Source organism: Carlito syrichta, unplaced genomic scaffold (genome assembly GCF_000164805.1).
Source record: "Carlito syrichta isolate Samal-C Ts95f unplaced genomic scaffold, Tarsius_syrichta-2.0.1 Scaffold315848, whole genome shotgun sequence".
Lineage (NCBI taxonomy): Eukaryota > Metazoa > Chordata > Mammalia > Primates > Tarsiidae > Carlito > Carlito syrichta.
Genome location: NW_007259944.1, coordinates 940512 through 961273, shown reverse-complemented (window position 1 = coordinate 961273; position 20762 = coordinate 940512). Strand labels below are relative to the sequence as shown.

General features: G+C 51.2%; 1 protein-coding gene across 4 annotated transcripts in view; it reads right to left on the bottom strand.

The window, feature by feature from the left end:
* Positions 1-20762, bottom strand: part of NFATC2 (nuclear factor of activated T-cells 2) — a 144062-nt gene that overhangs the window by 24895 nt on the left and 98405 nt on the right. For all 4 annotated transcript variants that reach the window (XM_021706668.1, XM_008073457.1, XM_008073455.2 and 1 more), the window contains exons 7-9: positions 19802-19857; positions 19284-19410; positions 15673-16353 (exon numbers count right to left, since the gene is read on the bottom strand). In XM_021706668.1, coding sequence (XP_021562343.1) covers positions 15673-16353; positions 19284-19410; positions 19802-19857 — 864 coding nt within the window. The remainder of the gene's footprint in view (positions 1-15672; positions 16354-19283; positions 19411-19801; positions 19858-20762) is intronic.

Genomic DNA, 20762 nt, shown 5'->3' with positions numbered 1-20762 from the left:
GTGTGTGTGTGTGTGTGTGTGTGTGTGTGTGTGTGTGTGTGTGTGTGTGTTTGAGACAGGCCTTGCTCTGCTGCCCAGGCTGGAGTGCTGTGGTGTGATCACAGCCCACTGTGGCCTCGGACTCCCGGGCTCAAGTGATCCTCTTGCCTCAGCCTCCCAAGTAACTGGGACTACAGGTGCACTTGACCATGGCTGGCCATTTAAAAAAAATTTTTTTATATATAGGGTCTTGCTATGTTGCCCAGGCTGGACTCAAATGCCTGGCCTCAAGCGATCCTCTCACCTCAGCCTCCCAAAGCACTGGGATTACAGGCATGAGCCACCACGCCCAGCCTCCCTTCCTCTTTCTTCCCTCTCTTCCCTTTCCTCCTTCCTTTCTTGCCAATGTTGCCAGTCTCCCAGGAAAAAACAGGTCCTGTTCTGGAACGGTCCTACACAAGCAATAATATTCAGATAACAGGAAGTCAAAGAGAAAAGATTAACAGAACAGGCACTTAGAAAATCCCAGAGGTGGCTGAGGGACTTGGTTCTGAACAATCCAGAGAGAAGAGAGGAGACGGGCCAGGCCCTTGGCCCTCAGAGGACCTGCCCGTTGAGCCCACGCAGGGCACGGCCCCAGCTGGGACTTTCAGGGAGCCAGCGCCAGGCTTCCCACCCTGTCTGGCTGACAGGGCTGCTCCCCAGGCCTTCCAACCTCGTCTGCCCTTCCACAGAAGTAGCAAGTCGTAGTGAAAGGGTGTCACATCCCTTTGAATAAAGGGCCCATTCGAATCTGGAAGAGCCTCCATGGGGAACCAGAATCTGGTGAGGAGATGTTTAAGAAGACGTTTCCACAACCCTGGACAGGCGTGGATCATGCAGCTGAGAGCTGCTCACGTGGCGTGCTCACAAGGCGGCCAACCCTGTGATACTCTCCACACACATTTCAGCCCCAAGCACTGCTACTGTACCCATTTTACAGACGGGAAACGGAGGTAGCAGACATTCAGAAACTCGCCCAAAGCCACGCCCCCAGACTCCTTAGGTGACTATTCAGATGGTGGAGGGAAGCCCAGCAAGGGCGGGTGGGGCAGAGGCAGACTAGACCAGGCTGAGTCTGAGATGCCTGCAGGGTATCCATGTGGAGGGTCCCGGAAGTGGCGGGGCTGGCAGCTCTGGTGCAAAAGCCCATTTTCTGGAGTCTCATGGGATAGGGGAATAAGAAGGTGAGGAAGGGAATTCCCTTCTCAAGATGGAGTTCCTGACCCTCTGGCATCCATCCCCCATGCCCCTGGCTTTGTGACCTCTGACACACCTCCTCTCTTCTCACCTGCGTTCATATCTGTGACACCAAGACCCTCAGGCCCACCTTTCCAAGGAGGTCGTTAGATGGGAGGCAGTTGGGGCTGTGATCATTATTCCTTGGACTTTCCAGGCCAGAAATCTCCTCCCCAGACTATCACTTCCACCTGCCGACAGCAGCCCTTCCTTCCAAGATAAAATCCAAGGCCAGGTGTGGTGGCTCACTTCTGTCATCCCAGCACTTTAGGAGGTGGGGAAGGGAGGATTGCTTGAGCCCAGAAGTTTGAGACTGGCCTGGGCAACATAGCGAGACTGCATCTCTACAAAAAAAACCCCAAAAAATTAGCCTGGTGTGGTGGCACGTGCCTGTAGTCCCAGCTACTCAGGAGGTTGAGGCGGGAGGATCGCCTGAGCCCAGAAGGCCAAGGCAGCAGTGAGCTGTGACTGTGCCACTGCACTTCAGCCTGGGTGACAAAGTGAGACCCCAACTCAGAAAGAAAGAAATAAACTCCAAACTTCTTGGCCTCTGAGGTCCAGTCCAGGGAAGTCTGGTCTGTCTCAGCCTCCCTTTCTCCTGCACTGCTTATGACTCGCAGCCGCACCAGGCCTCTTTCTGTCCATAAAAGCCACATTTCTTCCCAACTCTACACGTGGCATAAGCTGTTCCCTCTGCCTGGAATTCCCTTCCTCACCTCTTCCTTAAAGTCTCAAATCCAAAGTCACCTCCTCAGAAGAGCTGTCCCTGTCTACCCTATCTGAAGGTATCCCCCTCATCATCATCTTGTTTATTTCCTTCAGAGCATGTACCTCTGTGCCCCTCCACCCCCATATGAAATTCTCACTATTTCCTGGCTGACTTTTGATGAACAGTGTTCTCTATACACAGCAAGTGTTGTCAGGGGGGGACCTCCTCCCCCTGGTTCCCTGCTGCATCCTGGCACCCAGCACAAAGTCCAGCACACAGTAGGTGCTCAGCGAATATCTGTTCAAAGAATGAATGAATGAATGAATGGGTACCACTTGATAAGAAGCAAACAAAAATGGCAAACGCTCCATCAAAATGCTTCCTGAGCTGCTCCCCATGGCAGCTGCCAGCCCACTGCAGGAGGCTGCACCCACATCACGATGTCGGCCCTCCCCAATATTTGTGGGACGCTTGACAGTCTGTAAGTTGCTTTTCACACATGCCTCGCCCAAGGCCACAGCAAGGAAGAGGAAAAGGGCTTCAAGTCAAGCTTCCTTTGACAACAATGGCTCATTCACGCCTGTCGTCTGAAGCCAAAGCTGCCTGGGTACCCTGCTCGAGTGCATGTGGTGCCCCAGTGAGACACTGGCTCCTGGTGGCTTCACACTCAGAGAGTTCTAGAATGCTCCAGGTGGCCAATAGCAAGCCTCTTTGTAGGGTAGATACTCTTTCCGCGAAACACACGTGGTACGGTTAATACAGCATTATAAAGCTGTTGCTTCCGCCAGAATTGGGCTCTGAATCTTTCAGCTGCTGGTTTGTGGCTGGGGGAAATCTTGCCTCCCAGGGGAGACTTAACAACTTCTGGAGATGTTTTTGGTTGTCATCACAGAGGTCCTCCTGGCATCTGATAGGGAGAGGCCAGGGATGTGGCTACAGTGCCCAGGGTGGCCCCCGCAGCAGGGGGATTGTTCAGTCCAAAATGTCAGTAGTGCTGAAGTTGGAAAAACTGGCTCCCGGTAACAAGGTAGTAAGACAATATTTTGAGATTTCTGGACTGACCTTTAAGAAGGGCTTCCTGAATTGAGGGAAAATCCATAATAACTGGACATTTAAGGCCTCACCCTCATTCTGTTTTAGATTTTCTTTATAGCATTTATTACCACCTAGCTATATATATTGTGTATGTGTGTATAAATATATACATATATATTTGTTTTGCTGTTTACCCAATCAGGAGGTAAGCTCCATGAAGGCAGAGACTATTTCACGTGCCACTGCGTCACTAGGGCCTAAATGTTGCACTTGGCACATCACAGGCAATCAATAAATATTTATGAAATAGATGAAGAAACACCTATGAATATTAAAGAATATTCCACCCCTTCTGTGGAGATATTGTCCCATGTTGATCATGCATACTGTACACAGACTCCCATATCCCTTCTCCCGGACTTCCATGGTAACAGGCTTTAGAGGTGCACGTGATTGGGTAAGGTAGTCACAAAAACTACATTTCCCAGGCCCCTTTGTGGCTCAGTGTGGTCACGTGACATGGCTCTGGCCAATGAGGCATTAGCTGAAGGGATAAATGCGATTTCCAGGTGATGCCCTTAAGGGAAAGGGGACGCCCCCACTCTCCTCTTTCTCTCACCCTCTCCTCCCACCCAAGAGCCACTCTGGATGGTGTGGATGAGGTCACCACCCTAAGAATGGTGAAACAGTTAAGACAGAAAGAACCTGGGCTCCTGGCACCATGGGGCTGCATACCAGCCATGGACTACTTATGCTTGTGCTGTCAAATGAGAAAGAAAGTTTCGATCTTGTTAAAGCCACAGTTGCTTGGGGTTTTGGGCACAGCAGCCCTCTACATCCTAATCAATACCCCCTGCTAGCCCCCCAGTAACCCTTTCCTGCCTGGCAAACTCTAACTGCTCTGGAATCACACCTAGAAGATTCTATCCTGCCGTGAGAGATGCCTCAGCAAACTGGCATTCAAGGGCTGTTTCATGGTTTCCCCTTTGCACATGCAGGGGACACATCCCTTATCCAAGCAGGATTGAACATCTGAGCACGTTGCTAGGTCAGAGAGAGAGGAGAGGAAGGCAGATTATTTAGTTCCCTCAAATGGTGAGGACAAAAGGAACTACCAAAAAAAGCCCACTGGAATCTTAAAACATCAATCATGCTTAAATCCATGAATTCATAATGGTAATTAAAAAACATACACACACACACAATTAATCCCAACCCACTGTAGGATATTAATGAACCAGCCCATTATTTTAAAAACTAGCAAATAATGGGAAAGAATCAGGCATTCATCCTGCTTTTTCTATATGAATTCTACCATTGTGGATGAGGGGAAGTTTCCGTTTATAGAAGTTTTCCAACTCACAGAAGAGGAAGAGAATTAGAATAGACTAGCACCATTCTACAATTAATGCACCACTGAACCAGGCACTGGAGTCAGGCATTGGCTATCAACAGCTGTTAATGTCACCAAGAGAGGCAACTTGGCACCATGCACCTTCTGTCACTAGGTTGTGTCACCACCTATGCAGTCATCTTGCCAGAAACAATTGAATCTGAATCAATTAAGCCTTTCCAATTGACCACTAATGTACAGGGCAAAGAAAGAACAGAGGAGCACCTACAATCCTCACCAGAAGGGTGTAATTGGCAAAAGCCAGACTGAGACATTTCACAGGGTAGACCCCCTCATTCCTTCAGCAAACAAATTGCAAAATAATACGAATTATCAAACCAAAAAAAGGAGGAAACTCTAAAGTAAAATAGACTTAAAAACCAAGACATCCACTTGTGATGCCTGGTCTCACTCCTGAGGCAAACAAACTAGAAAATAATAAAAATAAAACCAAAAAGAAAAAACTTTTATGACATTTATAAGATTACTGGAAATTTTAACACTAGATATTTCATGGCGTTAAGGAAGGATTACTCATTTTCGTGTGGGCTAGTTGTCTTGAATTTTCAGTCCTTTTAGAAGTATATACTGTGTGTTATATATGAATTCATACGTCTAGGATTTGCTTCAAAATATTACCGTGTAGCCAGGCATGGTGGCACCCACCTGTACTCCCAGCTACTCAGAAAGCTAAGGCAGGAGGATTGTATGAGCCCAGGAATTCAAGGCCAGCCTGGGCAACAAAACGAGATCAAGTCACTAAAAAACCAACAAAAAGCACAAACAACAACAAAATTACCAGGTAATGAAGACGATAGACTATGGAGGTGTAGGAGAAACCAGACTGGTCACGTATTGATGACAACTGACATTGAGCAGTGGGGTAGGTGGGGTACATTGTACTCTTCCATATTTACATATGTTCAACACATTTCATAATCAAAAGTCTTAAAAATCCTATCCCCATTAAAAAACCTTCCCCAGCCACCTGGAAAGGGAAGGAAAAAAGCAGAGAGAGCTGAAAAGTCCCCCACCGTGAGCAAGTCCTGAGTGGCACTCCATCACAAGGGTTACAATTCAAGTGCTCAAGGGGTCCAGATAGGAAACTTGACTGAGTGAAGCCGGCCACGTCTAAGAGGAACAATCGAGGATACATAACAACAGGCACTCCTTCTATAGTGGGGCGATAAGAGGGAATGGTGGGGACTGTGGACAAGGGCATGCTCTGTCTAAAGGGGGCGGTCTCCACTCGGGACCCTCCTTGGCTTTGACTCCACGTAGCTGCCAGGGGCCCAAGGTGGCCAGATCCTTGGATTTTTCAAAGGAAAGCCGGAAATCTGTAGTTTTACGTGCAATGTTTTTAAACATTGGCATCTAATCCAAATATTTTTTTAAATACTGTGTGGGCCAAATAAAATATCTGCGGGCTAAATCCAGCCTATGGAGCACCAGTCAGCCGCCCCTCTTCCAAGAGCCAAAGCAGACCGCAACTCAATCCATCTGCAAGCAGTGGAAAGGGCGCTTTAATCAATGTCGGGTCAATTCTTTTTTAGGCGTTTAATAAATCTGAGAATTCAAAAGACACCATCAACTTCCAGAAATCTATAAGAACCGGCTGCAGAACATTTCAAAGGCGTCCTCCACGTCGCCGGCTTATGCAACAGAACCTCCACTTTGCCCAGAGTTTTGGAAATTAACAACCAGGGAGTGTCCTTTCGGCTTTCCCAGGATAGTGGAACTAACAGGCTTCAGCTGAAACCCATTTGCTGGTTTGCAGACCGCCTGGGACTTCAGGCCAAGCTGCTTGCCACAGACAAGCCTGCCGTGAAACCAACTTGGGAAGCTCAAGGTTCATCGTGACATGACTGAGAACCTCTCCCCTCAGGCTGCCTTGCCAGAGATCTGACTTCACGGCCGCTTAAGGACGAGACAGATGTCATCCCCAAACCTGAAAGCGGCGGGATCCATCGCCACGGATGGAAACAGACTCCTCCTTAGACTCAACCCTTCAGTGTGTCTCTGACTTCCCCTGGAGGAAGGCTCTGGACATCAAGATGGACAAAACAGGCCCAGCCTGGGCTTTATGCTCACAGGCGCAACTTGACCAGATCCCCGGATCAATAAAACATTAAAGAGGTGTCAAAAATGCAGTGGAGAAAGGCCAGATAAATGGTTTCATCGTTCCCCAAGAACAAAGCCCCCACCCCACCCCCCTGCGCTCTTTTTTTTCTCCAGAAAGGGTGGAAAGTGAACGAAAATTGGTGCTAAAAGAAAGCTAAACTGGTTCAGGGCAGGAAGAGTCCAGAATTGTACTTGAAGCAGCAAAATCCCATACACGCCCAAATCCCAAGTCTGAGGAACGAAGCAGAAATTCACAGCTGCTCTATAAAAGGGGGGGGGGGGTTGCTGGGTTTGGGAGGGCGTTCTCCTCCAGGGAAACAAAGCTTTGCCATTTACCCAAAACCGTTTTATCAGTGGGGAAGAAGGTGAGAAGCACAGAGAAAAACCTAGCCAATAAGATTGGACCAACTGCCACCCACTGAATTCATAGCCTCAAATAACTAAACTGCTTTTCAAGTCCTACTTTCCCAGAGTGAAACAGGCTATAACTAGAGCTGGTCTGGGGAAGTGATATATTTACTTTATTTTATTATTTTGAGTTGGAGTCTCACTCTGTCGCCCAGGCTAGACTGCAGTGGCACGACCACAGCTCGCCATACTCTCGACTTCCTGGGCTCAGGCGATCCTTCTGCCTCAACCTCCTGAGTAGCTGGGACTACAGGCATGTGCCACCACGCCCAGCTAATTTTTTTTTTTTTTTTTCCATCGTCTTGCTCTGTTGCCCAGGCTGGTCTCAAATTCCTGGGTTCAACCAATCCTCTCACCTCAGCCTCCCAAAGTGCTGGGATTACGGGCGTGAGCCACCGTGCCCGGCCTGTGTATATTTTTAATTTCAAAAAAACTCTGGATTACCTTGGGTTGTGACCTGGATGAATGAAGAGCCATCACAGCCTGCAGTCGCCACCGTGATGTTCAAAATCATCCCGAGTTCCTGCACTGTCTTGAAATGAGCAGAGCCTCCAGCCCATCACAACCACTGAGGCGGGAAAGCGAGCCTGGAACTTCCCACACTGTGTAACAGTAAGAATGAAAGTACAGAGAAGGCTGTTGCAAATTTTGCCAGACGTGGTGGCTCACGCCTGTCATCCCAGCGCTTTGAGAGGCTGAAGTGAGAGTGTTGCCCGAGCCCAGAGGTCCAAGATCAGCCTGGGCAAGATCTCTTCTCTACAGTAAAAAATAAAAAACAAAGCCGGGCATGGTGGTGCGTACCTGTGGTTTCAGTTACTTGAAAGGCTGAGGCAGAAAGATCTCTGAGACCAGCAGGTCGAGGCTGTGGTAGCCGTGGCTGTGCCACGCTACAGCCTGGGTGACAGAGTGAGACCCCGACTCAAAAAAAAAAAAAAAAAATTAAGTATTAAATTTGTTTGCAAATGCTGGCCTACTCAGAAATCTGGCTTAAGTGAATACCTTCCTCCTGCACAAGGATATTCACTTCTTATCACAAGAGGACAGTCTCATCTGGAAGGTGGAAATTAAATGTAACACAGACGATTCGGAATCATGAATAGCATGGGTTATGGCAGATGACGGGAAAGCCGTTGGGTGACACGAGGTGATGTCTCTCTTGGTTCTTGGTCCTCTTTTGGGGGAGCTGTCTGCTCTTGGTAGGTCAGATGCCGCACTGGAATGTGGGTTGAGCGGGCAGCAAGGCTAGGGGTGGATGGTCTTGTGGCTTGGTGGCTTCTGAACTCAAATGCAAGCACACATTGCTTTGAAAACATCTGCTCTGCCGAATTGCAAAGAGATGGCTAAGCATTTCAGAGTCCGGAGGCCATGGGGAGGCAGCGCTCTCACTTAAGCCGGCAGCTCAGAGCACAAGTGATTTGGGCTGGAAGGACAGTTGAGAGGCACAGCTATGGGTCTGAGGATGACAGAAGGGGAGGGGACCTTGAGAGAGGCAAAATACAGACCCCTCCCTCCCCCAGGGACAGATACCTACGTGATGCTCACTCTCCCCGGAGAGAGACAGGGACCCGCGGCTCAAGTAAGCCATATTCAAGCTGCAGCCGTGGTACAAAACACACATAGGTATCAATGGCACTGACATTTCATGGGGTGGTAATTAGGAAAAATTGTCTAAAAAGGTGACTGTGCCAGGCACGGTGGCTCACTCCTGCCATCCCAGCACTCTGGAGGCTAAGGCAGGTAGCTTGTTTGACTCCGGGAGTTCAAGACCAGCCTGGGCAATATAGCAAGACCCCATCTCTACAAAAAAAAAATTAAAAATTAGTTGGGCGTGGTAGTGCATGCCTGTAGTCTCAGGTACTTGGGAGGCTAAGGCAGGAGGGATTGCCTGAGCCCAGAAGGTCAAGGCTGCTGTGAGCTGTGACTGTCGTGATCATGCCACTACACTCTAGCCTGGGTGACAGAGTGAGATGCCAACCCCAAAGTAAACTAAAATAAAAAGGCTCCTGGGTGGGTATAAATCATGGGAAAAGGTTGAGAAATAATGTTCTAGAACGCTAGAGAAAAACCAGTACCAGAGGGCAAAGCAGAAGTGGGAACAAGACTTTTACTGGACGTCTTTTTAATACTGTTTTTTCCCCCAAACATATGAAATATATTTTAAATAAATATTATAATGAAAATAATAAAGAATGTTGGCAAAGCCCTCTCTGGCACTCTATGAGTACCCACTACGGTAGCCATAGAAGTTAAACTTGGTGTTGGTGGTTACCAGTGGCTCCATGTGAGGTCCCCCCTAGACACCCAAACTGGGCTCTTCCGGGGTCCAAGCCCCTGGGCCACCCAGCCAGGCAAGTGCCCTGCTAGGTCCCCATCAGAACAAGAACCCCTGCGTGTCGCCCTCTGTGAGCAGGGGGAGCTCTACCCTGCCGGGGCCATGGTGACCCATGGGCTTTGTACACCTTCCCAAACGGTAGCCGCTATGTGGCAGGCTTGCCATGGGCACTGAGTGGTCCCAGCGACAGAGCCCTGACCTGCTGAACAAAACGCAGCCAGTGACAAAGCGTGTGTTCACCCCTTGGTTCCCTTCCCCACTCCCTGCGTGGTGGAGAGCACATCTCTGTTCATTCTTCCCTGCCTGTCTCTCACACACTGCCACATCCAGCTTCTGGGCAAAGAGCCCTCTCCAAGGATACCCATGGTCTCTCTGCCTGTGGCAAGACCTACAAAACCAGGGCCACTGGACCACACTTTGCAGGAAGCCCATGGCAGGGAACACACCATCCAGAGATCTCAGCAGTCCCCGGGCAAGAGCCTCATCCTCCTTGTGCAATAAAATGTACTGAGGTCCCCAGAGGAAGCCGGGGTTACACCCTTCTCCCGGCATGGAAGAGGTGGTCATACGAGGGCAGGCGAGCCAATCTCCAAAGACCAGAAAAGCCCATTTGTTTTAAAAATTTGAACCATGTCCTACAAGACATCATGGGAATTAAATTCATAAACAAATAGAAATAGCAGGTAATGTTGATTGAGGATTTCTTGGTGCCAAGCACAAACGATGCAACACGTGTTCACTCATTTCATCCCCAGCACAGCCTTGGGAGGAGGGAACTTCAATCATCTCCATGTTGCAGGGTGGGGGGGGAAAGGCACAGCAGGCCAGCAACTTACCCAAGGACACGCAGTCGGTGGTGGCGCGGACACTCGAGGGCACAAGAGGGTGCCCTGTGTGACTTTGTACAAAATGGCAAAACGGATCTCTAGGCTTAGAAAGCAGGACAGTGGCCATCTTTGTGGAAGGGACAGAGGACTTTGGGGCAGCTGGGGAACCGGCAAGACTCTGGTGGCCCAGTCGGTGGTAATATGGGCCCTTGTGAAACATACAGGGGACCCTGCTGGCTTCTGAATGTGCACACATCCCATATTTAAATGCAGAAGGAAATGTGCAAATTCACTCTATCAGCAGGTTTTGACAAATGATCTCTGAACTCTCTGTATGCAGAGTAGGGCAGGGGATTTTAAAGAGAGCAGACTGGGCTGTGCTCGACCCGCACACGTTAATGCTCACACACACATACATACACACACCACCTCTCATATACCATTTCTCTCTCCCACAGACACCCCATCTCATACACATACAAACACACACAAACACCATCTCACACACACACACCATCTCTCACACACGCCAGCTCTCTCTCACACATACCCTCTCTCACAATCTTTCACACACACACACACACACACACACACACACACACACACACACACACACACCCATCTACTGACCTCAAAAGTCACTGGCCCCCATTACTGAGACCACATCCTTTCCCCCTGGATGCTTCTAGAACAGGGTCAAAAATGCTCTTTGAGGCCTGGGCTGCCTCCCTGCCCGCACGGTCCTCTCATCTGTGGCCGAGTCTCGAGGTGGTTGGGGTGAGCTCACTACCCCAAAGCCTGAGGTAGATTTGGTGGGGAGATGGCCCCATAACCTCTGAACCCCAGTTCAGCTACAGTATCAACGCAGCTCCGAGGATGTGTCACCAATAGCACCTGGTGACAGTCCCATCTGAGCGCACTGCCCGGGCCTGTCCCCGACCTGTGCCTTGGGTGGTGAAGCAGGCGGCATCCTCCACTTCTGCACGGAGGTGGTGAGAATACTCTGGAAACTCCCAGTCCCTTTCAAATAAGCCACTTACAAAGGATGTCACAGCATCCTGACAGCCCTACCATCCACCACACTCCCGCTGTGGGACTCACTTCCTCCAAAGCTGGCTTTGTCAACAGCAAAGTCCACCTGCTGTTGCCCCAAATCAACTGAACTGGGCTCCCTCCTGCCAGCTCCCTAGTGTCCACTTTCCAACGACGCCCAGCCGGAGTGACCTGTACCAAAAGCGCATCAATATGCACCACTCTGCCACAAAACCTGCCAATATGGTCCACTTCTCCGACCTCACGGCCTCCACCACCTGCTGTTCCCTCTCCCTGAAACACCCTTCCTACAGATCTTTCCATGGCTAGCTCTGTCCCCAGAGGCCATCTCTTTGGAGCGGACTTTCTGTCCACTGGTCTGCAGGGCCAAACCTGCCCCTGCAGCCACCTCTTGGCTCCTAGCTCTGCGGAGTTTCCTTCCCGACTTTCACAGTGGCTTCAAATTCCTTGCCTTGCTTACTGCTGTACATGTTAACGTCTGCCTCCGTGACCCAAAAAACACCACATGAGAGCAAGGACTTCATCTGATGTGTTCACTAGTGTATCCCTAAGTCTCAGGACAGTGCCCAGCACAGTGGAGGCGGCCAGAAAATACTCACGGGTGGGAGCCAGGGAGGTTGGGATGGTCACAGACGGCAGGTTAAGGGTCAACAGCAGAGAGGGAGGGAGACAGGGAAGGAGGAAGGTTAAGAACTGGGAGGGCTGGGAGGAGGGAGGGGTGGACTGAAAGGGCGGGGGGGGGGATGGGGAAATGAAGTCCCAGGAGCAGCGGCTGCTAGGTGCCCCCGGGGTCCCCACACAGCCTGTGGTGGCTTCAGAACCAGACACTGGTCACCAAAGGGGGACAGAGAGCAGAGAGAAAACAGCAGACAGTGTGCAAATCATATGCACCCAAAAAACTGAAAGCGCAGTGGCGCAGGCAGGAGCATGCGGCTGGGGAGTGGGCGGCCGAGTCCTGGAATATCACTTATTCTGCTGTTTCAAAGAGACATTTTGAAAACGTCTCAAGTCCTCGGAGTTCCAAGAAGGTGCGGCCAGCCAGACGGCGCGTGTGTGCAGGAATGCAGGCGGGCAGAGCTGAGGCACAGGGGCAACGGGGTGGGCTGGGAGCTGGAGCAGGATGCTGGAGAGGCTGGCCAAGGTGCAGGAAGAGATAACCAAGCGCCGGGGCTTTCCTGGGCCCCAGGGGCGGGCCGGGGTCAACTTCAAAGATGGTCTGTTGGCATCTGTGCAGGAGAGGGAGGGTCCGGGCCCGCGAGTGACCGCATCCCCTTCCAGCCTCGGGACCTCCCCTCGACTCGAGCCACAGCACTCACCAAGTTCCCAGGGAAAGCCTGCCTCTGCAAAACCCCAAGGACAACAAGAAGCAAGTAAATGTCCACACGCTGGGAGCCCATCACACTGGCATCTGGCACGGACAGGTGCATATTATGTGGCAGAGAACCCCTGGACAGAAAGGACCTTAAAAACCTGGAATGAGCTGGGCTCGGTGGCTTAGCTTGTAATCCCGTGCTTTGGGAGGCTGAGGTGAGTGTAGATTGCCTGAGCCCGCGGGTTCGAGACCCGCCTGGGCAACTTGGCGAGCCCTCATCTCTACAATAAATCAAAAATTCAGCCGGGCATGGTAGCACGTGCCTGTAATTCCGGTTACTCGGAAGGCTGAGGCGGAAGGATCGTCAGAGCCCAGCAGGTCGAGGCTGCAGTGGCCGGGAGCGTGCCACTGCACTCCAGTCTGGGCGACAGAGTGAGACTCCAACTCAAAAAACAAAACAAAACAAAAAAACCTGGAATGTCTCCCAGCCTCACGTTTCAGAAAGGACCCAGGGGATGAGGGTTCCGGTTTATTTGTCAGCAACAAACACAAAATGACCGACTAAGAGGTCAAATCTCATATCCATGTGGCTGATAGTGGCACATCAGGAACGTTCCACAGATGCTCGGGGCAGAAGGCCTCTTAGGAGGATCTGAAATTCCGGCAATTAGGAGACAAAGCCACACCCACATCGCCCCTGTGGCCACGGTGGCGAGGTACTTTGGGGTTTACAGGCTGCAAAGGCCACAAGGAGACCAGCCCATAGGAAGTCCTGGATTGGGCAGAGCCTTGAGGACGAGGCCAGGTGAGTACTGGACACTAAGTCTCAGCACATTGCTGGTTTGGGGGCCACACGGGGAGAACTTATTCCACTGCTCGTCGTGCTCTGACCCCAGGTATGTGACGTTCAAGAACTGAGAAGCCTGAGTACAGCACATGGGATGGGGCAGTGCTGGGCTTCAGAACTCTGCTTCCTTTGTGTTATTGCTGTTAAGAAAGGGGGTTCCAGGCTCACCCTGGGCACTGCTCTAGGGCTCCAGGGCTCCGTAGAGTACAATAAAACATGACATGCACAGCTCCCTGGAATGTGCGATGTACTCTCTTGTCTGTGACAAGAGAAGCATCACAACCCTTGCCTTAGAGATTATGTCCACCAGCATGGTAAAGGCTCTGACAAGACCTGCATCACACACATTTTTTAAAATCTTGGATTAACCCCCTTTTTTCACCTTTTTAAGCCCTGGAACCCTTCTTTAGAGAACAGCTCCTAAAATCCCATGGGCTGGGGTCATGCCTAAGTTCTATCATGCTCAGTTCTCTGAAGCGTCCTGAGGACCGACTCACGTTGAGCCCGGCCAGAGCTCACCCTCACCACGACTTTGAAACTGCCTGCGCTCAGAAAGGGCCTCCAAGGCCCAAAACAGTCTCCTGCTTGGCTGCTTCCTCTGTAACATAAACCTCTGTGGAAATAGCAAACACATCTAGGGATCTAGGAGTATGACAGACAGTCACAGGCACCCTGGGCCACCTGGATACTGGTCCCTAAACTGAGGCCCTCATGTTTATCTTTGACACGGGATGGAGAAACAGAGTGGCCAAGGCCAGTGTGTTTCTCACACTGGAGGCAAAACCAGCCCTGGACTCAGTCAGCTAGAGAAAGTTCAGATACTCATTTATTTATAAGCACCTCATCCCCCACCCAGTTGCCAGCCCTCATGCGGACTGGGGTCTGGTTACAGCTGTGTCCCACTGATCCAAGACCACTGGGCATTCTTCATGACACATTAACCCCTTTTAAAAGAAGCAACAAAAACCGCATCCCCAGGATGCAAATTGCTCAGGATGCATTGTGCACCAGTGTCCCTTTGCAAACACAGCACAGCGACCCTAACTCAGCTAGTATTGGATTATTCAGGTCAGACGGATCAATGACTAGTACACTGTCACCCTGAGGGCAGCCTTGAAGTCACTCCAGGATGGGCTTAGGGAGCGTTTCTGCTTGATCGATCGTCACTAGAGAGACGACATGGGAGTGGCTAGAAGTCACAGAACCCCCCAGCAACTCAGCTCGCCAAGATTTTGCGTCAAGTAAACTTCAACAGTCTCTGAGCACAGCAAAGGATCTCCCTGGCCTTGAAGCGTCTGAAATGCAATGCCTGGTCTTTACGTAACCGCTGGGGCTGTGTGGCAGCTCTTGCCTGACTTCCTGCTCCTGGGCTGGGTCCCTGAGAGTTCACTTTCCCAAATAATTGAGGATCCAGGGTATACCAGATGCTGCCGCCTGTAAAATATGAGGCTGTGCCGGGAATGACAGCCAGCAAACCTAAGCGTTCCTTCTTCTGTGAGATAAATAAATCACTCGGACCCCCTGTCTTCTTTTCTCTGGGCCCCCAGAGAAGCTGCTCTCTGATGCTCTCTGACCTTCTGCCACCCCAGGTGAGTCTCAGCCATGCAACTCGTCCTTCCTCCCTGGGATCCCGGGCGATGCCACATCACAGCGGTTCAACAAGGCTACCCTCAGGCCAGGCCCACTGCCAGCAAGCCCAGGCACCTACACACACACACACACACACACACACACACACACACACACACACACACACACACAAAGCCCTCTCTGCGACTCTCCCTGGGCCCACCCATCAGCTGGCCTCACCACAGCGGAAGCCCCTGCTTCCCCCCGTCAATATGTGTCTCTGTTCCACCCGCACAGGGTAGCGAACGCCCGCAGCCTGCCCGCAAGCCCTTCTGAGGGGAGCCGCTTCTCAATGGGCCTTTTTCTTCCATCTCCTCCAACCCCCTCCCCCAAATGCACAAATGAGGGATAGAAAGTGAGGTTTCTCTGTGCAGGCATGAAAGGAGGCTCGCTTTCCTTCCTTTCTGTTGTCCTGGCCTCGGTTTAAATTTGGCAAGTGGAAAGAGTGTGGAAGTGGTTAGAGGGACCCGGGTCACGACCCAGGGGCCAGAACTGCCCTGATTTGTTTTTGCGATGGGAGTAGTTTGGGGGAGTCATCTAAAACTGCTACTGCACACCTCAAAACTCCTGCTGGAAAGAATTCTTGCACAGAGGCTTGGGAGGCCTTCAGAGCCATTATTCGTTCCCCTTCCATTAAAATGGGGACGCTGCGGCCCAACGAGGTCAAGGTGTCTATAGGCCATCCAGGGAATGTCCTGTGGCAGGGAGAAATTCAAAACCAAGAGATGTTCGAAATTCGAGAATCTTACCGTCATCCAAGTAGGTCTGGTCTAAGTTCTGCTCTTGCTTAATGGTCACTCCGGCAGGCAGTACTTCCTTTTGGTCACTGACCGGGGGTCCGTTTTTGGCAGCTCTTTGGCTCGTGGCATTCTGCTGCTGAATGACTGTGGGGTAGGAACCCGGGCTCAGCCTCTGACCTTGACCGACCGGCGGCGGGCCGGGCCTGGCGGTGCCGGGCGCAAAATTCTCGCAGTACATGATGTGCTGGAACTCCTGGTGGCCTCCACAGCGCAGCGGCTGGTTGGTGGGCGAGTAGTGGATCACCGGTGAGGCCTGCGGGGCGGCCGGGGAGGGGTGGAGCAGTGCCGGGCTCTGCCCGTGGGGGCCGGCGTGCACCAGCACAGAGCGGTGGGCATCTGCGAGGGACAGGGGGGCGGGCATGAGGGCTGGCTGCTGGTAGCCCAGCAGGCTGGGGCTCAGGCTCTTGCTCCGCTGGTACAGCACGGCCGCTGGGCTCTGCTGCTGGCAGCGGGCGTCGGGGGAGGCCAGCCCCGAGGGGAATTCGTGGCAGGGAGCCACGAGGCAGGGGGGGGACTCGGCCACCATCGGGTGCTGCGGGTAGTAAGGCTGGCTCCTCAGGCCCCCGTGGGCGGGGCTGCAGATCAAGGTGGGGTCGTACTCATCGGTGGGCTCCGTCTTGATGGCGGGGACTGCAGAGAGAGAGAGCACACGGGCCCGTCGCGTGAGCCGCGGACCAGGTGGCTGGAAACGCAGCTTTGGGACAAAAAAGAAAGCAGGCCCGGCCACACCTCAACCTCGGGCAGAAAGCTCCCTGTGCAACTGTCTTAGGTCCATGCCTGGGCGGTGGTCATCTTGAATTATAATACCGCGAGGGGCTGACAGATCTGACTGTGCTGATTTCTCCAGGTGAGAGCTCAGAGGAGAATGGCTGAGATGCCACTACCCACCTTCCCCTCCTGGAAGCAACTGTCCCTGCTGGTTTTCTGTAATAACACTGTCCCTACCTGAAACACTATGTCTGTCTGATGTGCTCATTTATTATCTGAACACCCCCCTACACCACCCCAAATGTCAGTTCCTCAAGAGAGAGGACTTTAGTCTGGTTTTTGGTCCTCTGGGCCCCAAACAGCACCTGGTACTTAACAAACACACAGGTATTTTCCAGCCAAAGGAATGACCAAAGAGTGGCCATCCCCTTCCTCCGTTTCGTAGTACTTTAAGGGGATGAGAACTGCTGGCTCAGGCCTCAGTTTCCCCATCTGTTACCTGGCAGTCACAATCATACTTACCCCATGGGGTTATTGGGAGAACTGAATAAGATGCAGGTGCAAAGCACTTGGCATGGTGACAAGCATACAGTAAGTGCTCAAGGCTTGCTGTTGCGGCTACTACTATCTCATTGTTCTCATGACTGCTATTTGTGCTGTTGTCATGACCATTCCTTTCTCCCGTCCAGAACCAGACACCAAAATTGGTCCCTCTCCCACATCTGAACTGAAGCACCACTGACCGAGAGTTAAGGAATCCATTTGCTTTTCACTAGAGTACAGAAATTGGTGATGGGAACCCAGTGTGGGGAGCCTTCCAAGCATGGGGGAGCCTCCCAAGCATCAGGGGATGGAGGAGGCAAGGACACCACCGGGTCTGACTCCAGCCACGGAAACCGTCTCTCAAGGCGTCATTGGAAGGCCCTCATTCCAGTCCCTGCCCCAGCTGGGGACCGAGAGCGGACTCAGGCCACACTCAGCCAGAGGGTGCCAGGGCCTGGCCACAGAAGGGAAGTGTGCACCGTGAAACCTCACAGAAAGCCTCTCTGCTCAAAGGGGTCCCAGGGCTGCAGTCTTGAGCCCTCCCAGCAACTTTCTCTCCCAGTTTGGGGCCCAATTAGGCCTGGGAGACCTGCCCACTGCTCCTGATGGCATGTCACACACACGTGGGACGGTGGTACCCTCGCAGGGGCCAGCACAAATGCATGGACGTACCCCATCAAAACCACGTCCACCACAGCTAGGCTGCTGGGACATGCCTCGGTTCAGTGTTTCCAGCAGCCCAGAGGCTCCGTGGGAAACTGCCATAGCATGGAAATTATACCCTGGGTGACATTCTCGAATTATAGGTTTCCAGTCTTAGAACAGCAGCCGACAGGCCCTTCTCAGCCTGGGAAGGCTGCATGGAGAAAGGACTGATCATGGCGACAACAAAAATAGCAGCCATGAGCACAGTAGGATAATAATAGCAGCAACAGCAAGCCTTGAGCTCAGAGAAGCATTGTCACATTTGAAACTACCATCCCCCATCTGCTCCTGTCCACCCTCCCTGCAGCCTTCACCATAATCCGACATATCGATAATATGATCTGGCTGGATGCGGTGGCTCATGCCTGTAATTCCAGCACTTTGGGAGGCCAAGGTGGAAGGAATTGCTTGAGCCCAGGAGTTCGAGACCAGCCTGGGAAACATAGCAAGAACTTGTCTCTACAAAAAAAATTTAAAAATTAGCCAGGCGCGGTGGCACATACCTATAGTTCCAGTTACTTGGGAGGCTGAGGTGGAAGGATCCTCTGAGCGAGGAAGTCAAGGTTGTGGTGAGCTGTGGTCAGGCCACTGCACTCCAGTCTGGGCAACAGAGTGGGTCTCCAACTCAAAATAATAACGATAATAATATTATCTATTATCTGAATCTCCTCTGTTAGAATGGCAGCTCCCTGTGGGTAGGTATTAACCCGGCTTGTTCACTGCTGTGTCTACAAGCTTAGAACAGCACCTGGCACTCAAATATTTTGTGGACTAAGGAATGCATAAAAATAGTACTCATCACCCTTCCTGGGGCTATCAGACTCTGTGGGCATGAGACCTCCTGGCTATCTACCAGTCACTCCACGTGGCCAACCTACCAGGAGTCGATTAAAGATTCTATAGGTTTAGGTCATACCCACCTTTGACCTCCAACAAGATCAAATCGAAGTCGGGGACAGGGACACCCACTTAGTACCTTTCTCTTGCATGTGTCTACACATGCCTTTCTTTGTGTGTACTCCCCCTCCTCCCAGATTTTTTTTTTTTTTGGTTGGAGTCTCATTCTGTCACCCAGGCTGGAGTGCAGTAGCACACAGGCTCAGGGCCACTCCAGCGTTGACCTGCTGGGCTCCGGTGATCCTTCCGTCTCAGTCTTCCAAGTAGCCAGAACTACAGGCACACACTATCACAACTGGTTAATTTTATTCATTTACTGTAGAGACGAGGTCTTGCAAAGTTTCCCGGGCTGGTCTCGAGCCCATGGGCTCAGGCAATCCACTTGCTTTGGCCTCCCAAAGTGCTGGGATTACAGGCTGAGCCACCGAGCCCGGCCCAGAGGAAGATATAATAATAGTTAATGTCATTGGCATCTCCTTACTACGCACTGGCATTCGCTTACTACGCACTATATTGAGTATTTTATGTGTATGTGATTTCCATAACTCTTATAAGGAAGGTGCCATGTGACAGGTGAGGAAACTCAAGCTCAGAGAGGGTGAATCACCTGCCCAAGGTCGCCCAGCGAGGAGCAGACCCCGAGTGGCCTGAGCTGCAGGGCTGTGCTGCTTCCACACACCAAAGGGACCATCAGAGACACTCTGTACCTGGGTGGTAGGTGAAATGCTGGGGCTGGCTTCGTTTTCTTTTCCCGTTGATGACATAGAAATTCACCTTCATGGACGTGCGGATGTGCTTGTTCCGATATTCAGGGATCTCGACAAAAAGCATGTTCTGGAAGGAAGGTGTTGTCATGGACTTTGCTGCCATCGTGGCTAGCCTCCTACCCAGACCCTAAACACATGTAGACAACCCACCCAATGGGAGACCTGGCACGTCCCACAGGCTACAGGCAAAGCTCAACTTAAGGGGAACTGAACTCTTCAGGGACAGCAGGGAAAGGTGCTCCCCAAAGTACATTAAGACGTCCCAGGAACAGATCAGATGACCCGCTACTCAATATATGTTTAATCCACTTGTCAATTCAGTGAGCCCTTATCGAGTACCTGACGTGTCGAAAGCACCAGGGACCTCGGATGAAGGAAGGAAAAAGGAAAGAAAGCAGGAAGGAAAAGTGGTAGGGGTGCAGGACACTCAGGGGACATCACTCTGTCTGGGAGCTTACAGGCTGGCTCTTGTCTTTATCCACCGTGGCTTCCATCTCCCAAATTTGCTGCCCATCTGGAAAAATTAAAAAGTGATAGACTTTGAAGCAACTACTAGACAGCAAAGATTTAAAACAAAAACTTGCCAGTTTATACTTGGCTTGGCTTATCATGCTATCATTTCAGCAAGATGTGTCTATGTGTTTATATGTGTTTTTATATACAAATATTTCTTTTCCCAAATGGAAGGCATGTTGACAATAGAAAACTGGGCAATAATGGAAAAATCAGAAAAAAAAAAAGGAAATTGCCCAGAATACTCCAATCATTACTTTTTTCCTCTGCATCTGAATATCTATATCGTTTTCTTTTATTATTATTATCTTTTGGTAAAGATGGGTGTCTTGCTATATTGCTCAGGCTGGTCTCGAACTCCTGGCTTCAAGTAATCCTCCTGCCTCAGCCTCCTGAAGTGCTGAGATTAGAAACATGAGCCACTGTACCAGACCTATATGTCTTTCTTTCTTAAAAAAATAAAATAAAAAAGCATGGTTATACATGATACATCATTATATGCTTTGTTCAGCCGAAGGCCATTTCCACCGGTTACAGGGGCCCCATCACAGGTCCCAACTGTCGCAGATGTACCTTCTTGATTGTCCAAGAATATAGGTGGCTTAAGTATTCAGCCCTAAGTCAGGAGGGAACCCAGTGACTTCAACGGTGTCCTGGCCCACGAGTCACAGGAGAGCGTGGAAACACGGGCCTTCCCCAACCCTTCCTCAACAGACAGCCTGGATCTCACATGAGTCACAACAGCAACAGGTAAGAAGGTAAGCTCCACAGTGGATGCTCTCTCCCAGAAGCAGAGCCCCAAGGTCCTGGGTTTGGAGCCAGCAGTTGGGCCAAACAAAACTCTGCATTTGCAAATGACTGATTTCTCTTGCTGACCACCTGTGTGGGCTACTGGGTAGTTTTCAA